The 16,465-nt window shown below is 38.7% G+C and overlaps 1 protein-coding gene across 1 annotated transcript; it reads right to left on the bottom strand.

The window, feature by feature from the left end:
* Positions 1-2,615: 2,615 nt before the first annotated feature.
* RAB21 (RAB21, member RAS oncogene family) lies at positions 2,616-15,505 on the bottom strand. Its single transcript, XM_084205342.1, has 7 exons — positions 15,139-15,505; positions 8,505-8,564; positions 8,216-8,323; positions 6,537-6,600; positions 5,723-5,777; positions 5,197-5,285; positions 2,616-4,286 (listed from the first exon to the last, which is right to left on the bottom strand). Exons 1-7 carry the CDS (start codon positions 15,283-15,285, stop codon positions 4,147-4,149), a joined length of 663 nt encoding a protein of 220 aa, XP_084061468.1. The 5' UTR covers positions 15,286-15,505; the 3' UTR covers positions 2,616-4,146.
* Positions 15,506-16,465: the final 960 nt, after the last annotated feature.

The raw sequence follows: 16,465 nt of genomic DNA, 5'->3' as shown, positions 1-16,465 counted from the left end.
CTATTGAGCTAGTTTGGGGACTTTGTTGAGCTTGCACAGCAAGTAGTGCTAAGGATCTTGGTCATCATCTGCAACTCCTAGATACAACTGTACTAAAAGTTATCCTCATAGCATGATGTACTTCCCGACTTCTCAAGAAAAACTCCTAGGATTTGATGCAGACTAAGAATAACAAAGGCAGTGAAATATAAATAGTTAACAAATTAGCATAGCCTAATAAGTTTTAAGCAGGTTAGTATTGTGCCTGAAAGCCTGCTCAAAGTTAATCGCATTCTCTGTAAAGAAGGAAAACCAGTATTTCACAGAAGTAGGAACAACCCCCAAGAAGTGATATTGTAAGTTCTGAATAAGATATTGCCATTGCTGAGACTCTCTAGCAACTCAAAGAAAAGGTTAACTCAGCATCTTACTCTGCAGCCTACCACCAGCAACCTCAGTTTTTCCAACATTCCTTTTTTTCCCCACTTCTTTTCATCCCACTAAAAGCAGAAAAAATGGCATGTGGCTGGCTCCAACTCTTGTTCCCCTACTCTACTATTCATATCACTTAACTGCTTTCAGCTTATGGAGATTCCTGACCTGCATTTTTACGTTTTTCATTCTGACACCATCCTACATTCTTGGAGAATTCTATTTGAGATCTAAGCACTTTCCATAATTCATATCTTTTTGCTAAGCTTTTTTCATCTGGTTTAGGAACTAAAGTAGAAATTGAATCACTAAGTTCTTTAAGAACTGTAGGCAGTTTTCTGTGTGGTAGAATGCAAAAATACCTGTCCGTACAACGTGTGAACACTGAAGGAAAGCACGTAATATAATCAAGGTAACACTCAATTATTTGAGTGCTTCCAAAGACCATCCCATACAGTTAATATGGCTATTGGATACCCCCATTCTGGAATCATGTGCAAGATCACTGCTAACCAGATGAAGCCATCTCTCCCAGTCTTTGCAGCCAGTTACAGTTATCTCCAAATATGACGCATCTGAATTTGCATGTGCTTGTCTGATTCAGTCTATCCCATCTTTTATAGCTTCTGAAGTCTAAGTGCAGTATACAGTGTCCCTAAATAACACCCAGCAGAGACACAGTGCTGCATTAAAGCTGTTGGACTTTGGCTTGTTGGATTTTATTTCAGCAAGTGATAAAGTTTCATAGGCAGCTCATATTCATAGTAGCAGCATCAAGACTGTGAGCAAGCACTTAGAAGTTGTTTTAAAAAGGTATTGTATAAAGTTATACCATTTTATTTTAGTATGTATGTGAGTAATCTCGGTCAAGATACACCCTGAGGAATGTGCTCAGCGTTGATTTACACATGCTATAGTGGGTGTCTGGCTATCTGCCCCACAACAGAGGTACTTCCTAAAGACAGCCAGCCTTGTTCTCTTTCACTTCTCAGAAGAATGAAAAATAGCTTACTTGTTTACAGCCACAGAAATCAGCAACAAGAAAACAGTTCTCCTTCAGACATACAAACTAGGCAATCTAGATCAAATGCAAGATTCAAGACTCTTGAAAAGCAAGTCACATACTAGTAACACCAGGTTACTTGACTAAGATCCTGCTCAAATATAGAAAACCAAACTATTTGTGCTTTTCTGTATATCAAGTGCAAAGAAGCTCTTGGCATCTTTGACAAAGATGCTTTTTCCTGGAACTATTGTATTTTGTCTGCTAACACTGAACAGCTGAAGTCTTATATAAATCAGTCTAAACAATTCATGCTTTCACTTCTGTCTAGTCTTCAACCAGCTTCCCTGACTTCACAAAGCTATACTTTCGTCCAGTTATATAATGATACCCTGCAAACACAGGTTTTAAGTTTCATAAATCAAGTCCAACCAAACCACAGCTTAGACAGGAAGGTTTCCAGTGAATATTTATGTTGTAGCTTAAGTAAGAAAAGTGACTTGACAATTTATTTTAAAAATATTTCACTAATAGCAACCAGAACCTTTTTAGTATTACAAAATTGTAGACTTCTTTATCCCCACCTAAGTTCTCAGTAGTAATAGTTTTAATTCTATAAGAGACTTAAGAGCTAGTATCAACATGCCTTCATTAGTTTTGTAATTGACAGAAGTCACATCGGAAGCCCCTATCACACAATACACTAAAAACTCTTTAGCTGCAGGCAGAAAGATACATTCTACACACTGCTTCAACTATGTCTAGTTGAAGTTGGGCTGTTTGGGGTTTTATTTGCAGAGATGGAAAAAATTAAATTTTAATCAAAAAAACTGAAACTTCTGTTCTGAGGCAATTCCATTCTTGAACATTAAGACGTGACAATTTCACTCTTCATATATTGTGTCACTTACAAGGCTGATTGTCAGATACCAGTGTTAGATCAAACCGATCTGGTTTCCAACTTTGTCAGGGCTCACTGTTGTTAAGTGAAAGGTAACAGTGTTGCTACATGTTGACACATATAATCACAGATTTTAGGTTCACACTAAAGCTCTGTACAGCCAAGAAAATCTTCACTAGCCGGAAGAGACCACCTTTCTCCATCATGCACAAAAACACGACAGAAGAGCACAGCAATGATAGTCTAAGGAAAAAGTATCTACACCACAGTTGAGGCAGGAAAGGAGAAACTGCACCAGGATCAGTCTGTATCAAAGCCCTCTATTATTTCAGAGAAAATAAAAATCAGATTGAAGACAGCACACTTCTTACACAGACTAATTCATTACTACTACTTTTTTGTGTATCAGAACATACCCACACCATTCAGTGCATTCATATGCAATACTAAATCTACCTTTCAGAAAAAGGAAGGCCAAGGATATTCTACTTTGTCATAGACATCACCTTTACTGTTTTTCCAAGCATGACAACTTACGTAAAAAAGTCAGAGCACAAAACATTTTGAAGTTTCAGCTACCACCACTTGTGTTCTTTTGTGATAGTAGTTTACATATTTTTTTCTGAAAACCCTCCTCCTGAAACTTAAATGGACTTTCAAAACACTTTAGAGGAGAAAAAGCAAGTTGGGAATAAGTTCAATTCTGCCTAGAATCCCCTTAGTTACAGTTACATCTGGCAAGTTTCACATCTTATATTTAATCACTCCAAATTAGAAGTTCTAGTTAATGCCAATTAATTGTTCACTCAAGCCCTACAGGGGAAAAAAATATGCTCATGAATAATTTATAATGCTGTCTTTGGAAACAAATGTATTAGAGCAGCTAAAGAGATTCCCATGCATCTGGTTTGCTGGCTACCAGATAGACAAGGGCTAAAGTTGCTTTGACTTTCTGGGGATCTTCTGAGAGAACAAAGTAACTGCAGAGGCAAGGTATGTGCATGCACCAACTGTTTTAGCTGCAAGTCAAACACCTCAATGTTAAACAGCAGTTTACAGAAGCATTCTCTTCCAGTAAGGGGATACTCTAAATACTGCTGCTTGCCAGAAATGGATTAAAGAATTGCTGTAGCTATGGATGTACCCAAAACAAAGCTGTTTTCAGGTAGGGGAATAATATGAGTAATTTAACAGTGCACATGAAAGGCTTGCATCTTTCACTGACTTATTCACTTCACAATCACAGACAAGACTGATGTACATATTTCTGCACCTGCAACTGTAAAAGCAGATAAAATATTTAATATGTAATTTACAATGTATTTTATCAGCTTGGCATACAGATGAACAGAATATATCAAAGTAGTTGAGTTATAGGCTTGTGAAGGCCCTGCAAAAATATTAATTCAGATATCTGCTAATTTAAAAAAAATCAATTTGCATTTTAGAAGTGATACAATTCCATCTACCACAAAGTACAAAGAGCTGCAAAAACGTATACCATTCCAACAACAATGTATATAAGTTATTAAATAATGATCTGATTTAAAAGAATATAAATGAAGCCTTTAAGTAGGTCTTTTCTACATGCATATTATTCCTCATTAAAGAAAAATATGTAAAAAGGCCATTGGTAATTGCTTTGTTAACCACTGTAGAAAACGCCAATTCTCTGGTCACAGACGCCACTAGTTTAGCACTTAAGGTCTCTGCAGTGTTACATGTGATTATTTTTAAATACTGTTAATTCTATTACTCCATTGGTAAAGAACATGTGACTTGGAATATGGCAGTCTTCATATTGAGAGGGCAGTGATGCACAGTTTTATAATTATCCAGAAGAACAGCATCCTCCGCTGCTCTGTACTTGTGGCTCGTCATCAATGATCTGTACACCTCGCCTTGCTATTCCTGACTGACTGGAGCCATTGCCTCTTGCTCTTTCATCCACTTGAGCAGTTTCTATCATTCCTGTAAAGAAAGACATGTATTAGATTCCATTGTATTTTTACATTAAGACTCCGCTATCTCTATCTGAACTATATGCACAGAGACAGAAATTCAGCAAGAGTGGTTCTCCTATTTGTTCTGCAGAACTAAGAACTCAGGTATCACATGGCATAACTGCAAGAACATATAAATCTTTTTTCTAAAGCACCCAACATACAGGAGCTCCTGGTAACTAAGGGAGACCATAGTGATCCTCAGGTGTCCTGGAGCTAGCAACTTCAAAAGCTAGATTTACACACCCATATCAGTAACACTGTTAAAAAAACCCAACCAAATAAGCAAGAAATTCCACCCTCCCAAAAAATTCCCCCCAAAAAACTTCAAGCAACTACCTCCTCAGAAATGCACAAGACCTTTTCCTTAAATTCTTTTATCACATAAATACAACTACTAGGATGATTTGCTTGTGTTGGATTTTCATCCCACATACCACGATATTTACCATTTGTTGAGATTTCTGTGTAAAATTTGCATCATTAGAGCTTTGAGTTTATGATTTGTAATTGACATAATTTGAGAAGATTTTTGAAAGAGTGTGAAACACAAGATTTAAAGCAAGCAGTGGTGAGACCAGTAACATGCAGTTTGATTTGGGTTACATACTTATGCATGGTAAATGGAACAGCAATCAGTGCTTCAACAAAATACCAAGACATTTCTGGAGTAGAGCATGAATTTGCAATATTGTAAGCATCCATACATCAAGTTTCCAGAGCTGTTACAGAACATAAGTGGCTTGAAGTGGACTGAAATGAAGTCAGTTCTAAGTAGTACTTTACACTCAAAGTTTTCTATATGGCCTCAAAAGCATTTCTGAAGCCTGAAGCATTTTATGAATTAACTCCTTACCAACAAACTACATAACACTTACTTTTGCAAAGGTCAAGAAACAGTTCTTCAATTCCTTTGTTCTGTTTAGCTGACGTATGATAATGTTTTGCTCCAACAGATTCAGCATACCTGTAGAAATGCAGATATGGAGCCTCACTGTAGTAAAGGACTCAATCTTTCTAAGCCATTTTACAAGAAGGAATAAGATCATCGCAAGAGGTTTTATTCTAACTTCAGAGTTAATCTACACATGCTTATTTAATACAAAAAAAGGAGTTATATGTTTAAAACTGCAAGGACTGATGCAAGACACTAGATGAAATTAAGAAAATTTCATGTCTAGAAAGAGATTTAAACTGCAAATATTGACTTTAATCACAAACAATTCTCAAGCTACAGTTTGGTCAGCCAGGACACCCTGTGACTCAGATACTAACAGAACACTCAACAACTGGCAGGCATAAGCCAGCAGTGCCTAGCTGGCTGCTATGTTAACAGCATCACGAGTTTATTACTCCAGCATAATTCTGCAATGACTGTTTCTATTAGTAATAGGTGTGACTTACATTTCTGCTTCTTGCACTGAAACATGTCTCTCTTTTTCCAAGTCTATTTTGTTACCTGTTGAAAACAAGTTAATCTTTTAAGTCTTTGTACTCTAAAATTACCCAAAAAGAAAGCAGACATGTAATCATGGTACTCCATTTTCTCAAGCTGTCCCAGTAAAGACCAGCTGTTACATAGGTCTCACTTTCAAGAACACTATGATTTGAGAATCTCCTTTCACACAAGCATTTACAGGCTATAAGGTGCTACTTCCATAGAGAGATCAGGACAGCTAAATGCCTCCACCCAATTCAGCCTTTTGCCCCTTTTTTGTGATTAGTGCCTTCCATGTGCTGCAGAGGTAATTTTTGTAGAATGTCCATACATCTAACCTCATGGAAGTGTTTTAATAATTAGATCTGATTTAAATCTAAACCCTGCACTTCTGTTGCATTCCATTTGCATTGAAATTTCCAATCTTTAAGACTCACTCCAACCTGCAAGCACTTAATTATTAAAACAGACAAGCACCTAGTCTACGCCACCGAGAAAAGTAATGAGTTTGAGTACCTGAAAGAAGAAAAATATTCATTTTTTGTTAAACTACAGTCTGCAGGTGTCTGTACCATGCACTTCTAATAGTGTAAAATTAAACAGCTTATTTCTTCAATCAAACTCTAATTTTCCTCCATGTGATTTAGTGAAACTTCTATTTAATTTTAAATATCTAACGTAAGCTTTACCCCTTCACATGTACAAGCTGTCAAAGCAGCATTTTGAAGATGCTATTAATCAAGAGAGGTTTCCAATTCAGTCATGTTGAAAGAGACTTACCTACTATACATAAACAGATTTCATTTCCCAACATTTTTCTTAATTCCTTAACCCAGTTTTTTACCTGCAAAAAGAATAGAGGTGAGTTTGTTTTCACTTGATATACTTTTATCTTAGGCAGTGTGGAACCATCCCATTTCCTTCATTAACCATCTACTCTAAACTTAAAGCAAAATTGTTTAGAGCAACATAGATGAAAAAAATATTCTTTAAGTTGCTACACATGGCCCTTGTTCAGCAGGTTTTATTTCACAAGTGAAATTAAAAGCAAATTACTTAGATAAAATGGTTCAATTACTCCAAAAATAGAACTCACCACACGCAATATAGCAAGTTCACTGCATGGGCCACTTTAGGTCAGACATGAGATCTTTTATCAACAGGCACTTATTGACAGACCACAAATAGTACTTTAGAGGTAGAGGCACCTGAACTAAGTTTTTCAGGTTAGATTATAACACATGTTTATTTCATGAGAGAACAGATGGGACAAGCACGTTGAGTCAGCTGATGGTAAGGAATCTGTTAACAAATCTGTTGTCATGAAAAGTTTTTAAGTTGTATGATCACTGCATTGACTTAGGAACTGCTATTTTAAGGGAATAATTGTGAAGAGAGGCAATCACTTCAAGAATCTAAAAAAAAGGCTACATGATCCAGTAGTACTTCTGCAGTAACTTCTGTAAATCAGCTTTCCTTCTTTTTTTCTGCACATTTAAATGTTTTGGTAACACAGGGTTTTACTATGGAGGACTCAGCACAAAAAGACACAAGTTGAATTAGTATCCACAAGTCATCATCATTCTGCAGGTGGCCACAAGTGTTTAACTGCTAGCACAAGTGCTTTATTTGCTCTATACCAGAATTAATTAAACTGTTGTGGATCTGTACCCTTAGACTATTTCTATCACTGCTAAACCAAGCCTTGCCCATGCAACCACACTTTCTCACTTCTCTCTACAAAGAAGTCCAACTGGTTTTGCTGAAAGTCAGAGACAAACTTGCTTAAAAAAATGTCACTGGTTTTCAGCTGAAAAATCCTATAGAGTGGTAGCACAGATTGACACAGGGTGGAAAAAACTCACCTGATCAAACTAATGAACTAATAGAGCCATAAAATAACTAGCCATCAAATTACATGTTTTGATGAGGATTTGACAACAAATAACTTATCATAGAGAAGGCAATGTCTCCACTATCACATATTGCAATTTCACAGTTCTCAGCTCTGTAAAAGGTCATGTCACTTAGTATCTTTTAGTAATTTGGTTTATACAGTAAAGATCAGTATGGCATACCATGACAACAGTCCAGGTTTATGTTCACAGCCTGTCACAGGTAACTTGCACAGCTACATCACAGATTATTCTGAGTTGGAAGGGACCCACAAGGATCATGAAGTGCTATTTTTAAATGAATGCCCCATACAGGGATCAAACCCACAACTTTGACATTATTGCACTGTGCTCTAAGAAACTGAAATGCTTTGGTGTTCTTTGAATAACCTGATAGCAGGGAAGTCAGTCTTCAAAAGAATACTAATAAGCTGTATACTTCCATTACATGATCTACATTTGCAAATATAATATATATTGCCGAAACCAGAAGACTTCTGTTTACACATATCACAAGTTATCTTTCAACCAGTTTACAGTTCAGACGTAAAAGCTGCCCAGTACCTTTTGAAAAGAGTCTTCATCTGTTATATCATATACTAGAATAGCGCCATTAGAGTCCCTGTAGTAGATAGGCCCCAATGCATGAAATCTTTCTTGACCAGCTGTATCCTGCATTTAAAATACACTAGTTAGCATTTAAGACAAAGCAAACAATACAAAGCACTGCAAGGAACTCCAAATACTTTATTAAGAAGTGCCTAGCACTTGTGATATAGTAAGCCGAAGTCACTTTTTTTTTTCCCAGAAAAACATTCTAATTAGCTAAGGAGGAAAAAAAATAGAAACATACCCATATTGCAAGGTTTACTCTTTTTCCACCAATATTTAGTTTCTTCGTAAGAAAAGATGCCTGGAAAGCAAACAGATTAGTTAAGTTTTACACACAAAACACATAATTTGACTTGAAATTAAATAATAAAGCATCAGAATCAATAAAAGACAAATTTCCAGATCAAAAGACTCTGTAAGCCAGAAGGCTAAGTCAATATTAAGCCAGTTAGTAACTTCACTATAGTCTGCCAGCAGTCTATTCTAAATAAATTTGAGTTAAGCCAATCACTCACTACAATTTGTTTTGCAGTTGTTTTGAATGATTTGGGAAGGATGAGCTGTGTGGAAAGACTCTGAATTCACAAGACTGATAAGTCTAAGCCAGACTCAAAGCATTTCACATGACTCTGTGAAGTTAGAGTAGGAACAAGCCTAACAGGATTTTTGGTCTGTAGGAATTAGGCAAAGTAGTTCACTATGACTAAGATACTAGAACCATAAACAATTGTTTTATTTTATCACTAAATATCTTGGAACATGAGTATTTCACAAGTTTCCTTGTCTGTAACTTTTCCCTTTTTTGCTGAAGTGAGCCTACAACTTACCCTCATCTGTTTTTTGGTTCTGTATTTTTGTTTGTTTCTGAGAAGCCTCAGAATAAGCATAAAAGCTGCTTTAGAATTCTACTACTATAACTTCCGGAAATATTTTACAGGACCAGAGCACACTGCAAGGTTAATCTAATTTCAGTAACTTGAGTAGGTCTAGTTTCCTCCAAACTTGTATGATTCACATTTTCAGATACCACCTCTGTTACCAAGTCGGTAATTTGACAGGTAAAAATGGAATATAATTTAACACAAGCTTTATGGACCAGAAGAGGGTCTTAAGGTGTCGATGCATTAGGAACCCGCTTTCCCCATTCTAAAGACTAGCAGTAACATGTTTTATCACACAATTCAGTTACCAAGGGCTAACTTTTTTCTTCTGCCTTAAATTATAGTGAATTTTCATTTCAGTTTTACCTCAGTTTGCATTTGGGTTCAAACAAGAACTCAGTGGTATTTTATGATACATTCATCACAGATTATTTTAGGCTGGATTGCAGGAGCTCAAGAGGAGTTCTCCACACGAGCACTGACCAGCCACAGAACCAAGAGTCACATGTGTGGAAAGTGTCATGGGCCAGACGAGCTGCTTGACCCAGCTTGCTGTTCAAGTACACAAGCAACCAGAATGCACACAGGAGACCACAGCAGTTCAATGCACACCAGCCTAAACTGCTGTCAAAGTGCCTTTCTGGAGCACTGCCTATGTTACAGTTTAAGTCATTCAACATTCAGTTGCTAGAGCAGCTCCTGCTCTTCAGCTACTTCCCTGGCATCTGTATGACCCAAGATGAGAAGATTAAAAAAAACCCTTTCCATTTTTAAGTTGTACCTTCCCCCAAACCCTTCCACAAAGTCTGATAAAAAGAACAAAGAGAGAGGGAACAAACCAGAAGAAAAACACTTTCCAAGAACAGATAGCAAAGAACTGATCCCTACAACCCTTGTGCTCTACGTAACTAACGCATTAACACTACACTACCCTCTCAGTCTACAGTGAGGAGACTCACTGTAGCATCCAAAGTCTGGAAAAACTTCCAGACAGCACATTAAATGGATTTGGCCCTCTAACCAACCTGTAACAAACAGCTTAACAGAAGAGTAACCAATCTTCAACATCAGAAAACTTTTCATTCTTTAATTAAAAATTCTAGAGAAAGTAGTTGATGGCTTTCAAACAGCTGTCCCTGAGGATTAACTCATCAGTAGTCTTCATCATTTGTTGCATTACACCACAGTTTAAAAGCCAGAAGCTTGGAGGCAACTTCAGAAGTTTTAATTCACCAACACTTGGGCTACAGGGAAAGAAGATCTTGTAGGCACAATGAATCAAGCTTACCTGACAATATTTTATTGATCTGCTGTACTACAGTACTCAATATTCTACTGCAAAAATCTCAAAGGAAAAGCTCTTCTGAGCAATGTTTGCTTTTGTCATAACACCAAGAATCCAAACCCCCTCAGTTAATGTGAATTCCACACAATTGTTTCAGAATCAATTTCTGAGCAAAAAAAATCTTTCACAGAAAGGGGATTTATATTTAAAAACACAGAGAACTCAGTGTCCATAAAGACATATTACTGTACCTTTAGACAACAACCCAGTTAACAGCACATGTATATCTCCTATCTGACAGAGCAAAAAACTAAAGTAGGTTTATCTACATACGTAAGTTTTGCTTCAGTATAACCTATCCTTCAGGTACTACAGCTTTTGATAGGAATACTGTCTTTTACCACTCAGATACAGATTTTCATTTTTTATATACCCAAGCACTAAAATACTCCTACATGCATGTTTTTTTGTATTGCACAAGTGACTGTGGCAAGGGTATTTAGCACTGGGCTATCATAATTGCTCTTGTATTAAAATTTGATGAATTTGTAATGATTAAGTTTTAGTCTATCTACAGTCTTAGGCACATAATCAAAAAAAGGAGAGACAGCATCCTCTATCAGATACTCTGATAAAAGCAGATTTGTCTGAAAACAAGATTGGAACTTGGTATTTGAAGCAGTCACGGTTAGTACTGAGCAGAAACCTTTGTGAACATGGTGGAGGAAACCATCAATACTATACTACAGATTTAATTCTTCGTTCTTCTTTATTTTGTTCATATACTTGACAAATACAGTTAGCACGCTCTGCTCATGAATTAGTAGGAATGAGTAAGTTTAGTGCATTAACCATCAATAAAACATATCTTTACATCCACAGTGGTGAACATGCCAAAGACAAATTAACATATATCTTTTAACCTTTCAACTCACATATACCCCTCCCCAGCCGTTCTGAGGTTAGTGAGGGAGAAAAAAAAAACAACCAAGCAAATAGCAGGACTGTACAGTTTTTAGAAATTTGGGAAAACCCAACACATAAGCAAGAGCCTCAGCTTCTGTTTTGAGATAGTTTAGAGGAAACGTCAGTTGCCAAGATTTTAAAGCATGTCAAGTTTCAAAATCAAAGCCTTTGACTACCTTTGTTAGGTAATTACACATAGAAAAAGCTTCAACATTTTCTCTAATCTCCAAAAAAATACTGAATTGAGTACTACAAGTCTGAGTTGTGACTCAATTTAAAATCAGTAGCTATTCTCCATATTATTTTAATTACTATGACAGTTTATTTTTGCTAGGACTTTCAAAAACTCACAGAAACATGGTTACTTCAAATATAAGTAATTTCAAACAACTCTCTGAAGCTTCTAATTTTCATATTTTGACTCTACTGTCTTATGACTGGTTTGAAATATAGTTAGGCACTTAGAAAAGAATAATGCAATTATAAGAGCTAAAATTGCAATCTTTTGATGTGGCTGTAGGAAATATTTTCTTTCTTTTAATTCTTTCTTCTATGAGCTCAGTTTTGTATGCCCACCAGGCCCTGCTAGGAGCTGATAAAGGGGCTTGAGTAGAACACAAGGAAGACACAGCTGGAAAAAAGTCTCCCGAAATGACTGAAAGCAGGTGTGTGGCATCTGCCCTCGAGTGCTTCATACAAACACTGCATATAGCACTAAACTTCCTTATGTTGTCTTTCACTCACCCCCCAGCTATCTTGATAACCAAGACTGCTTTGATGGACTGGGGATAACCTGGAAAAGCTATCAGAAACTCTACAATTGCAACCACATCAGCAGCTCTCTTGGGTTGGATATTCCTCCACACATTTAAGAGAGCAGTTGTATTTATCCTGAGTAATTAAATAATAAAAATTATTTACCAAATTAAAAAACCCAATAGTTTGACAGTAGGTTTATTCTTAGAGTAATTCCAGCACAGCTCAAACTGATATCAATTTATAACCAATAATTACTGTATGAAGATGAGGATACTTACTTCAGTATTTCAAACAATGGGAATCAATTTTAACTGCCCCACCAGGTCTGACTACAGGTTATAGATTGTATGCAAAACCCCCTACTTTTCCTGCATCAGCTTTTCCACAATGTTCTAACAAGATATTTTCTTCTGTGAATCAGGAGCTACCTTCACTTCAACATGGAGGTCATCAACATCTTAAGCACATGACTTGATACTAACACAGCAACACATTCCAGCAGCCCCCTAAATCAGAGGAGGTTCCAGTGCACTCCAGTTGGGATTGAGAGAGGGGAGCGGGGAGGGAGGAGAAACTGCTCCCTTTTAGTCGAAGTCTTCTGTTACTAGCACCAAACAAACTTACTTATTTGGGTATAAAAATAATTGCTTCACAGTAGAATAACATCAGTAGATGAAGTTGCCAGAAGGTTACAGTCTCACCACCCTTTTTGTTGCAAACATACTGGAATAAAGCACTATGCAATACTTTTTTTTAAGTTAAGTTATTGTGAATGGAGAGCCTCTTGTCTCATTATCTAGTGATCTCTTCATATGATTAATCATTGTCACTCCTTTGCTGGACCAGGAGCAAAGTATTTATCTAATTTTGGCTTTATTGGAACAAAAGGAATTTGGTGCATTACTTTGAACCGTTGCCATGAAACAAAGCAGTCTTATCAGATTAAGCCTTTTATCTTAAAAAAAAAAACCAAACCAACAAAGGATGCTTTGCAAACATGTTACTTCATTACTTAATCAGATACCCTAGTTTCTCTTCATCTTATTTTTAAACTATCTTTTAATTTGATGGAGGAAGAACACACTTCATTTTATTTTCTAGAATGGTAAGATGTAGGGAAATAAAAATAATAAAGATAATACTTAACAAGTGCACATGATGCACAATAAGATTCAACAGCAATTTGCATTGTATTTTACATATGCATCGGTAAGATGCATATATGGCCAAGGAAGCTCAGAAAAGCAAACAACTTGATAAACAATGAGCAGTCAGTTAAAAGACACAGGTAGCAACCACAAACCTGGTTAGGGTGGAGAAACAAAAGCTCAGTAGGAACTGCAAGCACGCGCTTCCACTCCTCAACATACCCCTATCCAGACAGGGAAAACCAAAAGCTCTGGAGCCACACTATCTACAGACATTTCCTATCAGCATTTTGGAGCAATTTATAAGTATGTTTCATGACATTTGTGACCCAAGTCTGTATTCCAACCCAGTTTCTGCTCATAATTTTAGTTTTTCCACTACAGACTTAAAGAACAAAAAACCCCAAACAACAAACATAAGCGACACCACATAACAATCTACTTGGACCTACTCTTAAAACATGGGACATGAGAATTCAGCTGCACATGACCACTTGATGCACTTTAACTGACTGCTCAGTGCTACACTTCTGCTGCACCTCTGACACCTATGAGCTACCAGGCATCTCCGTGGCATACCAAGCATCAATTGTGGCATGACAGCTACAACCAGCTTCCTAGAAATACCTTGTCTAGTAAACCCACCAATAGTTTAACCTAAAAGCCGAGTATGAACACAGGATAAAGTCTAAAACATTCTTTTTACCTCTTCTCAGCAAAAATGGAGTTACATTATCTGTTTATGAAACATTTTCTGTATTGCTTCTAGTGCATCTAGAATGCTGCTTTCATTTTAAGGGAAAGTTTCACTATTAATTAGTTCTGAGATACACAATTCAAGAAGCTTCCCCTAAATGCATGGGAATGGCACATAACTACCTTAAAACTCTTTTCTTTTTAACACCACCTACTATTTCTTCTGTACTTCAAGTAATTCAAAATTAGATCAAAACCCACTACTGGTCCACCAAGTGGCATGATTTGTTTCTTTATTTAAAAAAAAATATTAAGAGTGGCATACACTGAATCCACACTTCCACCTATGCAAGGTGACATCCTGAAAGACTTAACATACCACTCACAAAACAAACTTCAAAACACATTTTCTGAGACCATGTAGAGTACAAGCAGTTCATTTTGTACCACGGCATACATACCATCCATCACTAACTAGTAGGCCATGAAAAAACCCATTACTTTCAAGCAGGCACCCTGTCACATTTCATGTGTGGAACATCACTTGGTAGCTCTTTATAACAACAGACAGTACTACTGAGAATCCAGCCAAAATTGAGGGAGCTGTCATGACAAGCAGTTCAGCTTTAAGAATCTTTCCCATTATTAAAACATAAGCCCTAATCTCATAAACCATTTTGTGAAAGCTGCTCTCCTTAAACAGAAACGTTTAGATAGTGCTAATGTCAGGATTTGAGAACATGAGGAAGACTATGATTAACAGAAACGCAGCACATATGAAACACTTAGTCATCAGTCCACTAACAATGATTACAATAACAACATTACTTTTGCATCATACTTTCCAAGATTCAAATGAAGACATTCATATACGTAATTGGAAAAAACGGAGCAGTTAGTATGCAGACTAGAAACGAGGCCTAAACATACTGAAAGCTTAAATCTGAGGTGTGAAAATAAAGAGAAAACTGGCTTCCAGCAAACTCGGCAGGGGACAGGCACCATCAGCGAGCGGCGACGGCGGCGCGGGCTGCCACTAAAGCGGCAGAGAAGACACGGCCAGCAGTGCGAGGAGGTGCGCAAGGTGAGGGGAGAACAACAGCGGGACCCCCCACGCCACCACCCCGCCCCGGCCCGCACCTGCAGCGTGGTGATGTGCTTATCGTTGAACTTGTTTTCGCAGTAGCGCAGCACCAGCGAGGTTTTGCCCACGCAGCCCTCCCCGAGGAGCACCACCTTGAAGGAGAAGCTGCGGCCCCCGGCCGCCGCGCCGGCCCCCGCCGCCATCCGCGCCCCGCCGCCGAGCCGAGCCGCGCCTCACATCAACGGGCCGCAGCGCGGCGCCACCGCCGCCCACCGGGAGAGGGGCCCGCGGGGGAGAGGGGCCCGCGGAGATGGGGAGGCACCGACGAGGCCGCGGAGACAGCGGCTAAAGAGAGCCACGACACCCAAACCCGCCCGGCGGCCGCGGCCCCGCTGCCCCTAATGGCGGCTTCTTCCTCCTACGTCACGCACCGCCCGGTCACGCGCAGCCCCCGCCGCCAATGGGAGGGGGAAACGCGGCGGCGGCGGGAGGCCCCGCCCCCACCGGGTCTGCTGGGAGGGGCCAGGGGCGGGGCTTGTGCAGGCAGGGGCGGGGCCCAGGGCAGGGATCCCGCGCGCGTCCCGAAGGATTTGTCCCAAATCCCGAGCCCAGGGCTCCTCCCGCAGCGCACGCACCCGCCGAGCGCCTGCCGGGAAACAGAACGGCCCTAGTAAACACCGGCACGGATTCTGTGTGACTTTCGTTCCCGTGAACTAAGGACACTAGTCTCCAAATGTTTGCAAAATTAAGGTCCGTAATAAAGTACTTTAAAACAGGGATGTGGGGGCAGGTGAAGAAAAAGGCACGAGAAAACGTTCTCGCGTCGAGTTCCTTGCTTGCAGGGGTCCAGCAGAGTTTCATACACAAGAATTGAATAAATGCCTTGTAAAACTGGGTATCATTCCTCAATTACAAGCAATCGTCACAAACCAATCCAAACAACTGCAGCGAAACCTCTCTAGTGATCATTTAATAGTAAGAAAAATAATGGCTATGAAAAGGCTTTATAGTGCAATTTCCTTTTTCTCTGTCAGATAGTGTTAATGCTCTGTTGTATGAGAAAGAAAAGAGAAAAGAACAGGGAACGCATCCCGAAGAACAGGGACTGGATTTCCTGGAGTGAGAAGCCTCGTCACTGAACAGTATCACATTCACACAGAATGGATTGTTTTTATTTCCTCCAGAGGTAAGGAAAGCAAACCTCTGCCATGGTGCAGAGTCCGACGGTGCATTTCCCACTGACAGAAGACTGCTGCAAGTAACTGCAGTATTCCATCCTTTCTGTTCCCCTCTCTGTGATTACTGAGTTTGTTGTATGAGAGGTCCTGTACTTTCAAAACTTCAGTCACTTGTATTAAATAAAACTAAAAGGCCGATCTGGCT

Source organism: Fringilla coelebs, assembly GCF_963513975.1.
Source record: "Fringilla coelebs genome assembly, chromosome: 5".
In the NCBI taxonomy this organism is placed as follows: domain Eukaryota; kingdom Metazoa; phylum Chordata; class Aves; order Passeriformes; family Fringillidae; genus Fringilla; species Fringilla coelebs.
This window is presented reverse-complemented; position numbering and strand designations above follow the sequence as displayed.